The sequence below is a fragment of the Hevea brasiliensis genome, chromosome 15 (genome assembly GCF_030052815.1).
Source record: "Hevea brasiliensis isolate MT/VB/25A 57/8 chromosome 15, ASM3005281v1, whole genome shotgun sequence".
Lineage (NCBI taxonomy): Eukaryota > Viridiplantae > Streptophyta > Magnoliopsida > Malpighiales > Euphorbiaceae > Hevea > Hevea brasiliensis.
Window position 1 is genome coordinate 56,819,071 of NC_079507.1, and position 19,908 is coordinate 56,838,978.

The 19,908-nt window shown below is 34.8% G+C and overlaps 3 protein-coding genes and 1 non-coding gene across 5 annotated transcripts; 3 read left to right on the top strand and 1 right to left on the bottom strand.

Moving 5' to 3' along the window:
* The first annotated feature begins 1,371 nt into the window (after positions 1 to 1,371).
* On the top strand, positions 1,372 to 1,477 carry LOC131174193 (small nucleolar RNA R71). Its single transcript, XR_009144441.1, has one exon. It is a non-coding gene; the product is annotated as a small nucleolar RNA R71 (small nucleolar RNA).
* Positions 1,478 to 5,240: 3,763 nt separating this feature from the next.
* Positions 5,241 to 6,766, top strand: LOC110661657 (lignin-forming anionic peroxidase-like). Its single transcript, XM_021820338.2, has 4 exons — positions 5,241 to 5,594; positions 5,680 to 5,871; positions 5,964 to 6,129; positions 6,229 to 6,766. Exons 1-4 carry the CDS (start codon positions 5,358 to 5,360, stop codon positions 6,612 to 6,614), a joined length of 981 nt encoding a protein of 326 aa, XP_021676030.2. The 5' UTR covers positions 5,241 to 5,357; the 3' UTR covers positions 6,615 to 6,766.
* A 6,451-nt stretch (positions 6,767 to 13,217) lies between these two features.
* Positions 13,218 to 14,672, top strand: LOC110663733 (lignin-forming anionic peroxidase-like). Its single transcript, XM_021823132.2, has 4 exons — positions 13,218 to 13,500; positions 13,586 to 13,777; positions 13,870 to 14,035; positions 14,135 to 14,672. The coding sequence occupies exons 1-4, from the start codon at positions 13,264 to 13,266 to the stop codon at positions 14,518 to 14,520; spliced, it is 981 nt and encodes a 326-aa protein (XP_021678824.2). The 5' UTR covers positions 13,218 to 13,263; the 3' UTR covers positions 14,521 to 14,672.
* Positions 14,673 to 16,432: 1,760 nt separating this feature from the next.
* On the bottom strand, positions 16,433 to 19,670 carry LOC110663739 (SWI/SNF complex component SNF12 homolog). 2 transcript variants are annotated; one of them, XM_021823136.2, is made up of 3 exons: positions 19,460 to 19,670; positions 17,259 to 19,328; positions 16,433 to 16,752 (listed from the first exon to the last, which is right to left on the bottom strand). In XM_021823136.2, exons 2-3 carry the CDS (start codon positions 18,890 to 18,892, stop codon positions 16,680 to 16,682), a joined length of 1,707 nt encoding a protein of 568 aa, XP_021678828.2. In that variant the 5' UTR covers positions 18,893 to 19,328; positions 19,460 to 19,670; the 3' UTR covers positions 16,433 to 16,679. The 2 variants fall into 2 exon arrangements, with proteins under 2 accessions (XP_021678828.2, XP_021678829.2); XM_021823137.2 differs by having other exon boundaries at positions 17,259 to 19,333.
* Positions 19,671 to 19,908: the final 238 nt, after the last annotated feature.

Consider the following 19,908-nt stretch of genomic DNA (forward strand, 5'->3'; position numbering starts at 1 on the left):
TGGCTTTAGATCTCCCATGTTGAGCTTCTCATAGATAGAAAGGGGTATAAGGCTAACACTGGCCCCTAAATCACATAGAGCTTTTGTAGAACAAGACTCTCCAATGTGGCATGGAATTGAAAAACTCCCTGGATCCTTAAGCTTTGGAGGAAGTTTCCTTTGGAGGATAGCACTACATTCTTCTCACAAAGCTACAGTTTCATCATCTTCAAGTTTTCTCTTGTTTGAGAGAATTTCTTTCAAGAATTTTGCATAAGAGGGCATTTGTGAAAGAGCATCAACAAAAGGCACATTTATGTAAAGTTTCTTCAAAACCTCTAAGAACTTCCCAAATTGCCTATCAAGCTTGGCTTTGTGAAATCTTTGTGGAAAGGGAAGTTGTGGCTTGTAGGGCTCGGAGGTATATACTTCTCTTCTTTTTCTTCAAATTTCTCCTTACATTTTTCTCGCACTCTCTTGTTTTTCACTCTCATGGTTCCTTTTTCATTTTCTCTCTTCTCCTTGTTTTCACTCTTCTCATCATTTATAACTTTACCACTTCTTAAAGTAATAGCTTGACAATGCTCTCTTGGATTTTCTGGTTGACTTGGAAGCTTTCCAAAAGATTTGGCACTTGAGGAAGATGCTTGTTGTGCAACTGGTTTTCCAAAGATTCATTGTGTGTTTGCATTTGTTCCAGCCTTGCTTTCACCTCTCTCATCTCCTCATCATGCTTATTTTGGTTGGCAAGAATCTGTTGCAATAAAGCTTGATGGTGGAATTTCGTTCTTCTTTGTTTTGGTGGAGGGTTCATATTTTCTGCTGAAAATTGGGCAATGGTTGCCTATTTGCTGATATGGAACTTGACTCATTGTTGTGGTTGAAAATTCGATTTTGAACTTGATTTTGCTGATTGCCCCATGAAAAGTTGGGATGATTCCTCCAATTTGGATTGTAAGTTTGAGAATAAGGATTCCCCATTTGCTTGTTTCCATAATTACCAACATATCTTGCTTGTTCTCCATAATCTACTCCACAGCTGGTAGTTTCCTCTGCATAAGCCACTTGTTGTGAACTTCCAGCTGATGATGTTGAACTAACCAACATACTCAAATCTTCCATCTTCTTAGCAAGGACATTTGTAAGTGCATCAAACTTTGCATTAATCATGTTGAATGGATCAAGATCATACATTCCAGACTTGCCTTTTACGAGTTGAGCTGGTCCTCTTGGACTACTCCAAAGATGAGTATTCTTTGCAATTTTCTCTAATAACTCATAAGCTTCATCTTCATGCTTTATAATAAATTCTCCTCTGTTTGAGCATCAATAATTCCTCCGATTGCGGGAGTGACATTTGTGTAGAAATTACGATTTATCATCCATTTTGGAATGGCATGATGTGGGCATAATCTCTCTAATTCCTTCCATCTCATCCATGATTCATAGAGAGTTTCATCTTCTCTTGGTCCAAAGTCGTCATTTGATTCTCGGCTCTTGAGTTTTTCCAGGTGGAAAATATTGTGCAAGAAATGCATCAGTTAGTTGCTCCCAATTTGTAATGGAGTTGTGAGGTAAAGAATCAAGCCAATCCAATGCTCTATCTTTCAAAGAGAATGGGAATAGCTTCAATCTTGCTGCATCATCAGACACTCCAGGTTGTTTTTGCATGTCGCAAATCATAGCAAACTTCTTCAGGTGTGTGTGTGGATTTTCAGAAGGATGACCCCCAAATTGAGAATTCTGAATCATTTGAAGGACTCCAAAATCCATCTTGTAACTATTTGCATCAATCCTTGGTCTTGCTATGCTCTCTCTCAAGTCATCAAAACGAGGAAAAGCATGATCCATCATACTTCCCCTAGGCACGTTAGCATTAACAACTTCTTCACCATGGGCTGCATTTTCATTATTTTGACCATTTCCAGCATTACCAACACCAATTCTAATTCTTTCATCAGCCATATCTGCTTCAATTTCGGTTTCTCTCGAAGCTTCCTTCCTTCTTCTGGTTTCTTTCTTGTTGGCCTTACAAAATTTCTCAATTTCAGGATTAAACAGTAAGGTTGTGTCACTTGAGCTTCTAGCTCTTCTCATAAAAGATTAAAGTACCTGAAAAAGAACAAACAAACACAAAATGAAAAGATAACAAAGATAAAACTAAAAACAACTAAAATAATCAAGAATTCAATCTTAAACAAACAACTCCCCGGCAACGGCGCCAAAAACTTGATGCGTCCCAACCGCAAGTGCACGGGTCGTACAAGTAGTATAGAAAAATATCGATCCCACGAGGAGTTGTGTTAATGATTGAATTTTTGATATAAAAGTTGACTAAATTGAAGTATTTATGAGATTAAAATGATGAATTAATGGGTAATGGAGTGTGAAATCTAAATGTGCAAAATTAATATTCTATTCAACAATGTATTAATTAAACTAAAATTGCATCAAATAGAAATAAGCAAGTTCAAATATGGCAATATTTAAATTGGCAAATGATTAAATTCGATTAGAAATTAACAATGGTAAAAAGCTGATTCCGGAGTTCGGGATTTCATATTCGAGCTATTCTGGGATTTTAAATTGGTTGTCCAATCTTATGAAACTTATGAGTTTTAAGGAGATTAATTCTTAAATCCTTTGAATTCCCTTTCGAGTGAGACAAAGAGTGCCTTAATCAAACTAATCCTACTTTCGTGGAGTTAGAATTAATTAAGACCCATTAAGCTCCTTAATTAATCTGTAAATCCTCTTAATCCTTAGCCTATTTCTAGGTCTAAGTTAATTAAGTCCAATTTCCTGATTATCTATCACAAGGCCTTCTCCTTTCGGTGCTTCAACCATGGATTAAGAACATTACTCAATGGGATCCTACATTAAGCATACAAGAAATGAATAAAACTCATTAAGACCACAAAATATGGATTACCCAATCAAAATCCACAAAATATCTCAAATATTACAACCCTTACTCCAGAATCAAAAGTAAACTACTCACTATCCATAATGCTTACAAGATATGATGAGTTTAAATGGAAATAAAGCTTTAATCTAAGCTAAGAAGTAAGTAATTAAACACTAGAAATGTAGAAAAGTGTAAAGAAAGAAAGAAATCTGCAAATCTTAGTTGAAAATGGTGTGGAAGGTGAAAATGACTCCTCAAATTCTGCTTAGCCTCCTCCTTTCTTTCTTTGCTCCTTGCCCCCCTTCTAAAATGAGAAAATGGGACTATATATAGCATTTTTCTGACATGGAGCCCTAAAATAGTATGTTCTAGGAGGAATACATTAAGGGAATCTTCTGCCAGCTCATTAATGAACTCTTTATGGGACTGCATAAGTTATGCAGTCCCTTATGCAGTTTTCGGCTGGTTCTGGGTCACTTATGCGAAGCTGCATGACTTGGTGCATAGGTTATGCACAATTTCGTGAATCTGCATAAGGGAGGTGAGAATGTGCATAAGCTATGCAGTCTCCTTATGCACATTTCATTGGTTCTGAACAGTGTTCTTCCTCCTTATGCGTAATCGCATAGCTTATGCAAGTTATGCACAGTTTGGTCTATGCATATTTTAGCTTGAAAACTTGCTTTTGGCATCTTTTTGCTGTAGAAGACACTCATCAATGGCAAAATTCTCTTTAGTCCTTCAAAAACACTATTTTTCCTACAAAACAAAGCAAAAATTACAGATTAATCCAAAGTTGACAATTATGGAAAACTAACTAAACAACTAATGAAATTAGCTAAAAATGACTAATAACCAAATAAAATGATTGTGAAATTAGACCTAAATGACTATGCAAAATATGTGCATCAGATACCAAATCCACGCCAATCTATTTGTAAAGTTCCAATCCTTGACGCAAGAGATTTTCAAAATCCAATTCATTCTAAGCAAAAGAACACAATGAGGATCTCCATTTTTTATCAATGCCAAGCAGCTTTTGCATGGCACAAAAGTTTCATCAAAATCCTTTTCAAAGATCCTGATTTGGAGGATTGGTATAATGCTAAAAAAAAAAAAAATTGTAAGTAAAAATATTATTAAAAATAGATTTAAGGGGAAAGTAGAAAAAGCTCCAAAATTAAGGCCATGTTAACAAGTAAAATCCAATTTCCTAACCCAGGAGCTCAAAATCCTCTTAACCAAAACAGCAATCGAACTTTGGAAAACAATTCTAAAAAGTGCTACACATTCATTTTTTCAGACTAGGATTGGTTCTTGAGAGAAGCTTGCACACTTGTTTCGTAGCTCATCACCCACGTAAAGGCCTCTCTAGCCTATTACCTTTGACGGATTCATGCCAAGAGTTCACCGTCCAAATCAAGAACCATTCCATCCCAAGCATAAAGCCGAAGAGAGCTATTGACCAACAGGTACAACATGTGAAGCTGCGAGGACCCCAAGCCACATGTCAACAAACTTTTAGCGTCAGGCAATGAGATGGATTAGGATCATATGCCATAGTCAGCCATTACTGAGAGATTAAGTAATCCGTTTCAATGCAGCACAAACGCTACAAATGCTACAAGATAGAAATTCACATCATTAACGATCTCAAGAATATTTTAAAGGTATAATATTTAAGAATGTCTTCTTAATTACTAATCATCAATTGCAATGAACCGCTGATTCTGACTTTTCGCGTCGTGTAGTAATAAACTAATAATTAAAAAAAAATAAAAAAAAGAAAAGTCAAAGTCTGGGCTGCCATCGTTACCAAGTCAAGGCCATGCAACCTCCAAGCAGTACACAACACCTTTAATATGATTTGACCATCAAATGATTAGATTTCACACAGTTGCAAAGCATTATTTCCTAAGTGTTCAGGTGAATTAGTGGGAGTAATGTCAAATTATCTTAACTTAATTAATTACTACTTGCTCAACAATACCCACTAGCTAATACCAAATTGTCCCTTTTAATTACAACTGATTTGTTTTTCTTAAATCTGATTTATTGTGAATATATATAAACATATATAATGAACATTAATTAAAAAAAATAAACCCACATATTTATTATTTTAAATTATATTCAACTACATCTAAATAAAATTTTGCCCTGTTCTATAATTTAATTAACATATCTCGGACGACAATAATCGCACAAGCCCGTAAGCAAGTGGGAGAATAGGAGCCGGTCATAATAAAGAAAGCTGGCAGCGGCTACGCGTGGTGGGTTAAAATAGAGACCTGGACAAACCCTGATGCGCTGACCTTTTTCTCTATATAAGGTAGTCACCCTCGTATGATTTCCCCATCTATTGTTTCATTTCTTGATTCTTTTGTTAGTGTTCATAGCCTTTCAAAAGCTGTTCCATTTGTTTAAAAACTTTTGTAACTTGTCCTTGATCTTGAGAAAACAAAAGAAAATGGCAACTTCAATTCATTATAACATTTTGACATCTCCTGCAAAAGCAGCAGCCTTCATGTTTGTGTTGCTGCTCTTGAACACCGCTTGCCAGGCTCAACTCACCTCTACTTTTTACCAAAATTCTTGTCCAAATGCACTCAGTGCCATCCGCACTTCCATAAGGAATTCAATTGCAGCAGAACGAAGAATGGCAGCTTCTCTCATTCGCCTACACTTCCACGATTGCTTTGTTCAGGTATTATATATCTGTCTCTTTTCTCCTGCCATATTTGTAATATATTATTCTATGAGCACTGCTTCATGAATTTTTGAACTTGCAGGGTTGTGATGCGTCAATCTTACTCGAAGAGACTCCATCTATCGAGAGTGAACAGACGGCAGTTCCCAATAGAGATTCCGCCAGAGGTTATGGAGTCATTGAAAAAGCAAAATCTGAAGTAGAGAAGATATGCCCTGGAGTGGTATCTTGTGCAGATATCCTCGCTGTGGCTGCAAGAGATGCATCCGCATATGTAAGCATATTCAATATACCTTGTTTCAGATGCCACTCTTCTCAAGTTCTAGTTTATTAATTTTTTTTCACATTTTTTTCAAAAAATATCAGGTGGGAGGTCCATCTTGGACAGTGATGCTTGGAAGAAGAGACTCAACTACTGCTAGTAGAACACTAGCCAATAGTGAACTGCCAAGATTTACAGATGGCCTGGACAGACTTATATCTCGCTTTCAAAGTAAAGGCCTCAATGCAAGGGATATGGTTGCCCTGTCAGGTATCTCTTTATCTAACAAGTAACAAGCCTTTAAGTGACAGCAAAATAATTCTTGGCTTATAGCATATGTGCTAAAGTATTTTTCATTTCCTAATGCAGGTTCTCATACTCTAGGCCAAGCTCAATGCGTTACATTCCGCGATAGGATATACAACAATGTCACTATTGACGCAGGATTTGCTAGCACTCGCCGGCGTGGCTGTCCAGCTGTTGGCGGTGATTCAAATTTGGCTCCACTTGATTTGGTCACACCCAATTCTTTTGACAACAATTATTTCAAGAATCTTATACAAAGGAAAGGTCTTCTCGAATCTGATCAAGTTCTTTTTAGTGGAGGTTCAACAGACAGTATTGTCTCAGAATATAGCAGAAGTGCTGCAACTTTCAGCTCAGACTTTGCTTCTGCCATGATCAAAATGGGAAACATTGAGCCTCTCACAGGAACTGCTGGGGAAATAAGGAGGATTTGCAGTGCTGTGAACTAGTTTTATGTTCTTCTCGACCAATTTGTTCATTCCTTATATTTTGCATCAAGTGTAAAACAAATATGTGTTATTCTTTTATTCATTTCCGCTTGTAACTCATTTCATTAGTTGTAATTTTCCATGTTGAATATTAAAATTATGTTGTTATTTAATCTATAGAGGCATGTATTTTACACTAATGAGTAAGTTCAGTGCAAGTCCAGGCCTTCAGGACAAGCCCAATTACACAAACCCACAAGCCCAATTACAGAGGAAGAGATAAAAAAAAATAATAAAAAAGCCCCAGCAATTAGACCCAAAAACACAAGTTCATCGGCCCAAACAATTACACCCCTAGATCTAGCAGGGGACATGCAGCGCCGCCTATTCCAGCTCCGTCTTTAGATAAGCTGGTCCTACTATCTTCACCGTCATTTGAGAAGCAAATCAAGCCATCCGAGCAAAGAGGGAATTAATAAGACTCGGTGGACGTTTAATAGAATTAGTTTAATTAGGAAGTATAATTAGTTTAGAAAGTTTAACAGAATTTAAATTATAAAATTTAATAATTAGAATTCTAAAAGAATTGAATTTTAGTGGCATATATATATATGTGTAGTTGGTTGGCAATTGTATTAAATGTATTGTAGAGAGAGCTCACAAAGTAAAGATACGTGTTGGATTCCATGAGTTTTGTTTAAGTGATTTTGAGGGTGAGGAAAATAATTAGTAATTGTATACTTATTTTTCCTTTGATAGTGGATTTGTTTGATGAAATAGGCTTATATCAAACCATATTAAATTTTATATTTTTTAATTTGTGTAGGTGCAATTTTCATAACAAGTAGTATCAGAGCTGTGGTTTTAGATGTCGAAGATGGTGAACACAAAATTTGAGGTGAAGTCATTTCATAAAAAAAAAAATTCAATTTATGCAAAGCACCGTAAAGGATGTCCTTGTACAACAAGGATTAATAAAAGCAATGAACAAGAAGCAACCAGCTACCATAAAAAATGATAAATGGGAGGAACTTCAACAAAGGGCTGTGAGTAGATTAGATTGACGTTAGCCCTAGATGTGAAGTACAATGTCTTGGAGGAGACTTTGCTGGTTGTTTTGTGGAATAAATCAGAAAGCATGTGCATGTCAAAACCACTCACAAATCGCTTATATTTGAAGAAAGAGTTGTACCAACTCATAATAGATGAAGGTGCTGTTGTGAGGGATCGTCTTAATATTTTTAATAAATAAATTACCCAATTGGCTAGTATTGATGTGAAGGTTGATGATGAAGACGAAGCTCTCTTGCTTCTAACTTCTCTCCCATAATCTTATAAAAGCTTGGTGATAGCTGTAACAATTGGAAAGGAGATTTTGAAGGCGGAGGAGGTTACTATAGTTATTTTGGATTATAAGAAGTTTAAGAAGATAGGTAGTAGTAATGAAAGTGTTGCTTTTATTGCTGGTTCTAATTGTGATAGAAGTAATCCACGTGGAAACAATTGGAAAAGGAATAGTAGATCGAGGTCGAGATCACGAGTAGACCATGAAAATAGAAAATGCAACTAATGTCATGAGAAGGGCGACATTCAAAATACCATTGTATGAAGATGAAGGAAGATCTTGTAGAGTTTAAATAATTTAAGAAGAGTCGCGGAAAAGAAAAAGAAGAAATTGCTGCAATTGTAATGGATGATAGTGTTGATGGTGAATGTTTGAATATGGATGATGGTAAGGAATAGATAAAAGATCCATTACAAGATGAGTGATTAATAGATTCTGTTTACCCATTCCATAGTTGCTCGAAGAAAGAGTGGTTTGATGTGATTGAAGAAAAGAAATGAGAAACAGTAAAGCTAGTCAATGGAAACAAGATAAAAGTTGAAGATATTAGAAGAGTGAACATAAAACTGCATACTGATCGAGTAAAAGTGTTTGATAAAGTGATATATATTCCTAAATTTGAAAGGAACTTAATTTCTTTAGGTAAGTTAGATTCTTTAAGTTATGAATATTTGATTCATGATGGAGTCATGAGAGATAGCCGATGAGCTCTTATGATCATGAAGGTGAGAAGATTGGTGGAAAGAATCTCTATAAATATGAAGAAAGCACATTGATTGGAAGAATGCAATTTGAGGCAAGAGACAACATTAACAATCAAGAGTGCAAGGAAGTACTAAGAGAAAATTGACTTTTGCAGAAGTTGTGAAGACTAATTCTATTTGACTTCGGTGGAGATTGTTAGAGTCAAAGTCCAATTGGAATTCAGAAGTGTAATTAGTTTAGAAAGTTTAGTAGAATTTAAATTATGAAATTTAATAATTAGAGTCTTAAAAAGACTAGTTTTTAGGTGCTTATATATATATATAATTGGTTGGCAATTATATTGAATGTATTATAAAGGGAGCTCACAAAGTAGAGTGTTGTGTTGAATTCCGTGAGTTTTTTTGAGTGATTTTAATAGTGAAAAAAATAATTAATAGTTGTATAATTATTTTTCCTTTTATATAATAAATTTGTTTGACGGAATGGGCTTACGCCGCACGTTAAATTTTGTGTTCTTTAATTTGTGTGAGTTCAATTTTCACAACACAACATATGTAATCCAAAATCAGCATGCGCTATCATATAAGTAAACTTATTAGCAATCATGTTATTTTCTTTAAAACAATGCCAAAACCTCAACTGCCAAGACCTCTAAATAAATTGCTTGCATTGAGTTATCAGACCCAAAAGCCTCGAACTTGGCATGCTATTCCCAATAACCAGTCCCAATGAAGCCTTTTATCACACAACAAAATCACTTTTCTATAGTCATTTGGTCAGGCAAAACTCCACCTCCTCCTTGGCCCGAATCCTCTTTGCTAGCACCATCCATATTTAACTTCATCCGACCATCCTCTGATGGCTGCAAAGGTTAGGGGTATATATGAGTCGATTTGGGTGTGTTCAATGTATTTTGCCAAACCAAATAGAAAAATCAGTTTTAATATTATTCAAACCGAAACCAACAAATTAAATTATAAAAATGTATTTGTTAGTTTTTACAGTAAGCGAGTTAGATTCAGTTTGAGTGGTTTTTACTTGTTTTAATACTTTTTAGTTTTTATAATTTTTAGTTTTTATAATTCAACTCTTGTTAAATCTTTTTCATATGCATATTATCATACATTAATTGAAAAATAAAATATTAATTTAAGATGTATTATTTAGTAAAAATAAATTAAAATAAAAAATAAAATAAAGTTATATATATATATATATATATATATATATATATATATATTCTGTTTGGGTTCAATTTTTATTATGTCAACCCGAAACCCAAATCGAAAATTCGATTTATAATAATTTACAAATCATAACCTATATTTAAATATATAAAATCACTAATTTCGATTTGAATTTATTCGAATCGATCGGATTGATGGGTTTATCGATTTTTTTTACACACCTAACCAAAATATAAGGCCTATAATATATTGTAAAGCATTATATAATTCTTGTCTTTAATTATATGTATGAAAATTGATAAACTTTATAAATGAATTTTAATTTAATTATATTAAAATTATTTATTTTTATGTTTAAATATTAATTAAATTTTTAATATAAAAAGAATATATATTCTTATCCAAAAGGCAAGCACTAAACTAATTGTTGACGAATATAATTCCATGGAAAAGTTAAGAAAAATTAAAGAGTATAGAAAATTACTTTGTGATTTTGCATTTTTATTAATTAGAATTTGAAATTAAAAAAAAAAAAAATCTTGTGTTAGTATTTAGGTGATAAAACTCATATTACCCTTTAAAAAGTGACATAAAACATACAAAATTATTTTTTATGTATCAACTAACGGTAAGTGATGGAATGGATAAAATATTTATAAAAATTATATTTTTTAAATTTGAATCTAATTAATATATTTAATATTTAAATTTATCATAAATTTGATTATTATTATTATTTAAAATTATATATATAATTAAAAATCTATATAAAATATATTTTTACTAATAATTTATATTTTAAAATTTTAATAATTTCATTAAATACTTAAATTTTATTTATTTAAAATATAATATAAAAATTATAAATATTATTATATATATGTTATTTATTTATTCATTCAAATGTGTTTTGGTAATGGATATCCAACATATATATTAAACTTAAATTCAATCCGAATTCAATATAGGTATTATTTTTTTGAATTCGAACTCATTTTTAACCTGATTATACACTACTCAAACTCATCCTAGTAAAATTTGATCCGGTCGAGTGCCCAAAAATACTCGATTATAAGTATTAGACAAATGAAAATTAAAAAAAAAAAAATCTTTAGCAATCAAATTAAAACTCTGTCCAAAATCTTTCCTCTTCCCTTGCTCCTTTATTGAAAGTAAGGGCGTGTAGTTCTGGTTTGATTTAAAATATGTCCAAAAACTTAAGTCAAATCAAAATTTTGATCTGATTCCAATTTAATACGATTCTGATTCAATTCTCGATTCTTAAAATAATTTTATATAACTATTTTCTTAAAAAAATCATATTCGAATTAGTATTTAATTTTTAAATTAGATTATTAATACATAATATATCATATAATATATATTTTAGTTATTTCTAAATTATATAATCTTTACCTATAAAATGTATATATAATTCAAGATGAAGCGTATAATATAATATAATAATACAAGTATATTATATAACATACATTTTAACTATCTATTAATTATGTAATATTTAACTATATGATACAATTATAATTATGAATTAGCATACATATATGAATTAGAACCGATCAAGTCAAAATAGAATTATATAGCCGATCTAACTCATATTTAACTAGAATAACTTTTACATTGGACTAATTTTAACCAATTCGATTCGATTTCTAATTAAATATCATATTTTTACTTTTAAAAAAATTAACAATCGAGTTTGATTGAATTAGATAAACCGAATTGATTCAAATCAAAATTAAAGAAAATCCTTGAATTTCACCTCAAATCCTCAATTCTTAAGATAAATATTGAAACTACCAATTCAATATTACTTCTGACCCAAAATCAAACCATGTGGATATCAACTCCACGCCAATCTATTTGTAAAGTTTCAATCCTTCAGAGATTTTCAAAATCCAATTCATTCTAAGCAAAAGAACACGATAAGGATCTCCATTTTTTATCAATGCCAAGCAGCTTTTGCATGGCACAAAAGTTTCATCAAAATCCTTTTCAAAGATCCTGATTTTCAGGATTGGTATAATGCTAAAAAAAAAAAATTGTAAGTAAAAATATTATTAAATATAGATTTAAGGGGAAAGTAGAAAAAGCTCGAAAATTAAGGCCATGTTAACAAGTAAAATCCAATTTCCTAAACCAGGAGCTCAAAATCCTCTTAACCAAAACAGCAATCGAACTCTGGAAAACAATTCTAAAAAGTGCTACACATTCATTTTTTCAGACTAGAATTGGTTCTAGAGAGAAGCTTGCACACTTGTTTCGTAGTTCATCACCCACGCAAAGGCCTCTCTAGCCTATTAACTTTGACGGATTCACGCCAAGAGTTTCACCAACCAAATCAAGAACCATTCCATCCCAAGCATAAAGCCGAAGAGAGCTATTGACCAACAGATACAACATGTGAAGCTGTAAGGACCCCAAGCCACATGTCAACAAAACTTTTAATATGGACAGCTTGAAATACGCGGCATCAGGCAATGAGATGGATTAGGATCTTATGCCATAGTCAGCCATTACTGAGAGATTAAGTAAACCTTTTCAATGTAGCACAAACGCTACAAATGCTTCAAGATAGAAGTTCACATCATTAACGCTGTCAAGAATATTTTAAAGGTATAATATTTAAGAATGTCTTCTTAATTACTAATCATCGATTACAATGAACCGCTGATTCTGATTTTCGCGTCGTGTAGTAATAAACTAATAATTAAAAAAAAATGAAAAAAGAAAAGTCAAAGTCTGGGCTGCCATCGTTACCAAGTCAAGGCCATGCAACCTCCAAGCGGTACACAACACCTTTAATTTGATTTGACCATCGACATGATTAGATTTCACACAGTTGCAAAGCATTATTTGCTAAGTGTTTAGGTAAATTAGTGGGAGTAATGTCAAATTATCTTAACTTAATTAATTACTGCTTGCTCAACTATACCCGCTAGCTAATACCTAATTGTCCCTTTTAATTACAACTGATTTGTTTTTCTTAAATCTGATTTATTGTGAATATATATAAACATATATAATGAACATTAATTAAAAAAAAATAAACCCGCATATTTATTATTTTAAATTATATTCAACTACATCTAAATAAAATTTTGCCCTATTCTATAATTGAATTAACATATTTCGGACGACAATAATCGCACAAGCCCGTAAGCAAGTGGGAGAATAGGAGCCGGTCATAATAAAGAAAGCTGACAGCGGCTACGAGTGGTGGCTTAAAATGGAGACCTGGACAAACCCTGATGCGCTGACCTTTTTCTCTATATAAGTTAGTCACCCTCGTATGATTTCCCCATCTATTGTTTCATTTCTTGATTCTTTTGTTAGTGTTCATAGCCTTTCAAAAGCTGTTCCATTTGTTAAAAACTTTTGTAACTTGTCCTTGATCTTGAGAAAACAAAAGAAAATGGCAACTTCAATTCATTATAACATTTTGACATCTCCTGCAGAAGCAGCAGCCTTCATGTTTGTGTTGCTGCTCTTGAACACCGCTTGCCAGGCTCAAATCACCTCTACTTTTTACCAAAATTCTTGTCCAAATGCACTCAGTGCCATCCGCACTTCCATAAGGAATTCAATTGCAGCAGAACGAAGAATGGCAGCTTCTCTCATTCGCCTACACTTCCACGATTGCTTTGTTCAGGTATTATATATCTGTCTCTTTTCTCCTGCCATATTTGTAATATATTATTCTATGAGCACTGCTTCATGAATTTTTTAACTTGCAGGGTTGTGATGCGTCAATCTTACTCGAAGAGACTCCATCTATCGAGAGTGAACAGACGGCAGTTCCCAATAAAGATTCCGCCAGAGGTTATGGAGTCATTGAAAAAGCAAAATCTGAAGTAGAGAAGATATGCCCTGGAGTGGTATCTTGTGCAGATATCCTCGCTGTGGCTGCAAGAGATGCATCCGCATATGTAAGCATATTCAATATACCTTGTTTCAGATGCCACTCTTCTCAAGTTCTAGTTTATTAATTTTTTTTCAAATTTTTTTCAAAAAATATCAGGTGGGAGGTCCATCTTGGACAGTGATGCTTGGAAGAAGAGACTCAACTACTGCTAGTAGAACACTAGCCAATAGTGAACTACCAAGATTTACAGATGGCCTGGACAGACTTATATCTCGCTTTCAAAGTAAAGGCCTCAATGCAAGGGATATGGTTGCCCTGTCAGGTATCTCTTTATCTAACAAGTAACAAGCCTTTAAGTGACAGCAAAATAATTCTTGGCTTATAGTATATGTGCTAAAGTATTTTTCATTTCCTGTTGCAGGTTCTCATACTCTAGGCCAAGCTCAATGCGTTACATTCCGCGATAGGATATACAACAATGTCACTATTGACGCAGGATTTGCTAGCACTCGCCGGCGTGGCTGTCCAGCTGCTGGCGGTGATTCAAATTTGGCTCCACTTGACTTGGTCACACCCAATTCTTTTGACAACAATTATTTCAAGAATCTTATACAAAGGAAAGGTCTTCTCGAATCTGATCAAGTTCTTTTTAGTGGAGGTTCAACAGACAGTATTGTCTCAGAATATAGCAGAAGTCCTGCAGCTTTCAGCTCAGACTTTGCTTCTGCCATGATCAAAATGGGAAACATTGAGCCTCTCACAGGAAATGCTGGGGAAATAAGGAGGATTTGCAGTGCTGTGAACTAGTTTTATGTTCTTCTCGACCAATTTGTTCATTCCTTATATTTTGCATCAAGTGTAAAACAAATATGTGTTATTCTTTTATTCATTTCCGCTTGTAACTCATTTCATTAGTTGTAATTTTCCATGTTGAATATTAAAATTATGTTGTTATTTAATCTATAGACGCATGTATGTTACATTGATGAGTAAGTTCAGTGCAAGTCCAGGCCTTCAGGACAAGCCCAATCACACAAGCCCACAAGCCCAATTACAGAGGAGGAGATAAAAAAAATAATAATAATAAAAAGCCCCAGCAATTAGACCCAAAAACACAAGTTCATCGGCCCAAACAATTACACCCTTAGATCTAGCAGGGGAAGAAGAAAGGTGACATGCAGCGCCGCCTATTCCAGCTCCGTCTGCAGATAAGCTGCTCCTACGTTCTTCACCGTCATTTGAGAAGCAAATCAGGCCGTCCGAGCAAAGAGAGTATTAATAAGACTCAGAGGACGTCACCATATTTGCTCAGGCTTTCAAAAATATATGATTTGAGAGCTAAAATAATGGCTTGTCTACATCGAGTATAATGAAAGAGATTGTTGAATATTTTTATTTTAATTAATGTGTGACTTCTATTTAAAATTGAACTAAATTACATTTTAGTCTAAAATTTTTCTGTACTTACAAATTAGGATAAAGTCTTTCTTCAATTAATAAAATATTACATATTATTTAATATAATACCCTAAAATAATAACATTAATTGAAATTATGCCTTCTAGACACTGCATGTATCATAGCAGTGGCTGCAAGGGATGCATCTGCATGTGCAAGCATATCTAATCTGTTTTCTCTTTTCAATTTATATATCTAGCAACAGAACCATTCACGGTACATTTCCATAAATATCAGGTGGATAGTGAAGCTTGGAGGATGAGACTCCACTATTGCCAGTCGAAACTTTAGCCAACAGAGAACTGCCATGTTCTCGCTTTCAGAGTAGAAGCCTTACTGCAAGAGACACGATTGCTTTGTCAGGTTGGACCTGAATTTAGGTATTAATTAATTATCATATTATCCTTAGACAATTAGCTATTATATACTGAGAATGCTAAATAAGTCTTCTAAATCCAGGTTCTCACACTTTAAGGCAAGCTCAGTTCTTTACTTTTTGGGATGGAGTCTACTGCAATGGCACCAATATTGATGCTGGATTTGCAAGCTATCAACAGAGTCACTGTCCAGCTATTGGTGGCGATACAACTGTGCTCCACTTGATTTGGTCACACCCAATTCTTTTGGTAATAATTACTTAAAGAATTTAGTGCAAGGGAAAGGTTTTCTTGAAGCAGAAGAAGTCCTATTTAGTGGAGGTTCCACTCATAACATTATCTCATAATATAGCAAGGGCCCTACAACTTAGCTCCGATTTTGCTTCTGCCATGATCCAAATGGAGACATTGATCCCCTCACTGGATCTGCAGGGGAGATACGAAGGATCTGCAGTGCTGTCAACTAGTTTGTGCTGCTTCATGTTCAATTCTCATGAACATCTCCTTAAATTTAACCTTGATAAACTGTAAATGCATTTCATTTTCCATTTCTAATTCAAAAAAAAAAAAAAAATCGTTTATTCAAATCTCATTTTTCTAGTTCTTTTCACTAATTTAATTGTTCCCACATTTAAAATCTCGTATTATATATATATAAGTTGACGGCCATCCCACAATCGGCATCTTTTTTTTTTTTATTTTTCTTAAAAAAAATCATAAATTAGGCATTTGATAACGCAGAAAGGTAACCCTCGACTTCCCCACCGGTATGCAAACAAAATTTCACACATTTTACATTCACAATGCCATGCAGCAGGCAGCAAGGTAGGAAGTGCGGAGCAACATCGCATCAATACCATTCATAGAACTAACAAAAAGAAAGGTACGGGGCCAATCTTTAGAACTAGCATAATGAGTAAAGCAAGTGTGAGGACAATTCTGCCTTAACAAGCTACAAACCACAACTGTTGTTTTACAAACAAGGGGAGGTATCCCTCCCATGGCCCTTAACAATTAGATTGATCAGAAATAACCACACTTCCATTAAAGCGAAGCTGCAAATATACAGATGCTAAGTGAAAGAATCGAAGTCAAGTAAACTGGCAGATCAGCAGTAAGATGACTTCCCACTCACATGCTTCCAGGAGCATCACTTCCTGCAGCTGGCTTTCGATTTAAGTAGCGAATAACAGCATCTTCAACCCTGTTCAATTACCAAATTAAATCAAATGAGGTCAAAATTTTCTTTCAGCTGACAAGGAGACATTAAAATTAAATTAGACTTCTAAGGCTTGATTGACTCTGCAGAGTCCTCAAAAAGTTCCTTCCCTTTGTCACTCCCCCAACCCCTTCTCCACCCAACTTCCCTTTTTCAGTAGCCAGGACAACTCAGAAGGATACTTGAGTTATAGAAGTAACTAATAGCAATATTTATATACAATAGTGCAATGAACAACAGGTTTCAAGATCAAACCTAACCATGAATTTTGAACAACATCTTGGAAGAGGCAAATATAGTAACCTAAAAAAGGAGGCATCGGCAGGACATTCTCTCTCTCTCTCTCTCTCTTTCAAATATTAGGTAAATCCTAAATAAGTGTGATAACAATTTGATTGTGAAATTCAGATATCATCTGTCTGGATGAGTAGGCACAAAACGTTAGTGGTGCTAAACAAATAAACAGAGTTTCAAAGAGGAATCAAGCTTACCATGGTTGGTTGAAGAAATCTGCACGGCGCTCTTTCTCAACACTTCGACTAGCTTCTCCAGCTACAAGATTCAAATCCCTGCTTTGAGATTCAATCAAAGCATTAATGAATTCCACAGGTGATTGACTAAACCCCAGGAAGAATGCCCGCCTCCTACGATGTTCATGAACTTTTCTTATAGCAGCGCATATTGCTTCATCACAGGTTTCAATCTCTTTGTTCTTCTCCGCATTGGCCAACAGAGCATTCAATTCCCTCTGTATTGGGAAAGGGGCATCCACCACCACATCATAGCATGCAGTTCCAGCTGGACTGTTTCCTGAAAGCTTTATCTTATGCTCCAAAACTATTGGTTGAGGAGGAGATAAATGCTGCGATATCTTCTGTGAAACCATGGTAAACTTCATCTTTGCTTCTCCAAATACTTTCTGAAGAGGTGGATCACAATTAAAGAAAGAAGGGTCCTCTGGATTCTGCAGTTTCCTAGCTTTCACATAATGCCAGATTGCAGCTATTATTCTTGGACGGGTGTCAACCTCAATACCAAGAACTTCCATCAAAGCTGGTGAAAGCTTAAATTTCTCAGGCAAATAGTTCATTTCCAGCCGTATTGTCACTGTAAACTCTTTATCCCCCCTTCTCTTTACTTCAAAACCCTCATGAGTAGCAGGTGCTCGAGAATGCTCCCATACAATCATATGATTATCAGGATATAATCTCTGATCCAACATAATAGTCACTCTCTTGAAAAAATATGAGAACTTTGGATACAAGGGGTTTGATTTTTGTACTACTCCAGGCTGATCAGGATCTATTCCATCTTCCAAGATTCTCCCAACAATCTTAAGCATCCAAGTTGGGGGCTCAGCATTTGGCTTCTTGGGAATTGTTCTGATCTGATTGGCAAATGTGTTGAAAACATAAATTCGAAGTGTTTTCTGAACACAAGGAGGATTTTTAAGTGCCTCCTGGATGTCAACCTTCTTTCTAGATAAGGCAGCATCAACATGAGCCTCAAATTCAAGAAGCTGTGTATACAGAGCAGACTCAGGGAGAATGGCTGCCATTCTATCTTGTAGTTGCTTCTCCGGAAGCTTCTGCTTCTTCCTGCGAGCTGCAGAGATGAGATCCATAGTTTTCAATGGGGAAACCATGGTTGGCATGGGAACAGCAGGAGGCCGAACTGGGGGTTTTAGAGGTAGCCGCTTGGCGTTCAGGCTACCGGGAGTCGAAAACGAAGGTGAGGATGAACCTAAATTGGCCAAGGCAGCATTTTGGGCCTGGCTAAGAGACATTCCCTGTGCCTGCAACTGAGCTTGGAACTGTGCACGCGCTGCTTGAATTTGAGCAGCATGAGCTGCTTGGGCCTGTGCTTGCACATGAGCTTGCTGTGCTTTCAACTGTGCCTGAACAGTGGCCTGTGCTTGGGACAGCTGGAACTGACCCTGAAAGCCAGTGCTAATTTGCACCTGAGATTGTGATTGTGAGAATGCTGGGTTGATGGGCATCGATGGATTGAGCATCCCCGTATTGCCAAAGGGTGATGAAGATTGCCCAAGGCTCTTGGGCGGATTACTGTTACTATTACTATTACTGTTATTATTATTGTTATTATTATTATTATTGACAGACATGGCTAAAACTTCACGCTATCTAATAATTACTCAAAGAAAGATCTAAAACTATCAAAAATCTTAGGTCACATATGCATATTCTCCAAAATCTCCATCAAATCTTCAAACCAACAGAAAACATTTAACCAAAGGCAATTTCCACCAAAACCCTAAAACCCAGCAGCAGCAAAATAATCAAAATCCCAAAATAATCAAACCCTTAAGGCTCCGTTTAGTTTACAACAGAAACGAAATGAGAATTTGAATCCCATTCGATTCCCCTATTTAAGATGCTGATTTTTGGAAATTAAATATGCGGCCAAATGCCCCAAAAACTTGCTAGAAATTGTATAACCTTAAATTTTGATGGTACTCGAATTCCGCTACTATTATCTATCAGGCGTCTGGCTTTTGCCACTCCAACCCCAAGCACCCACGCCCAGCGCAGCTCCGTCCTCTGCACTGACGCAACCAACATATCGAGTCATTCACCAAGCAATTAAGACTCATTGACACATGGATAGATGCCAAATATACACACCCCCAACGAAGGAGAGCGAGCAAGTGAAAGAGTGAGAGAGCACTTACCAGGAGAAACAAGCGGGGACTAGCTCAGCTGGGTGTGCAAATTTGAGCGATGAAGAAAAGCGAGGTCTCCCACCCTAATCGTTTTGAGGCTCAATAATGTGGTCGGGCGTGATCGGAAGCATTTCTTTGTGCAGCCGTCAGACGAAGGCTCAATCCGACGTCGGTTTAGGAAAAATGGATGACGTATTGTTGATCAAATTTTACTTTTTACACAAAACATTTTATGTTACTTTTGAAATATTTTTAAAGTAATTTTAATTATATTTATGCAATTAAATTTATGAAGCTTTTAAAAAATTTTCTCAAATCCATTTATATAATTTTTTTTTAACTGAAATCAATTAAATAAATTTATATGAGTTTTAATTTAATAATATTAGAAAAATCATTAAAATTATATAAAATCAATTAAAATTATTAGAAAAAAGGCAGTCTTAGTTAAATTAATT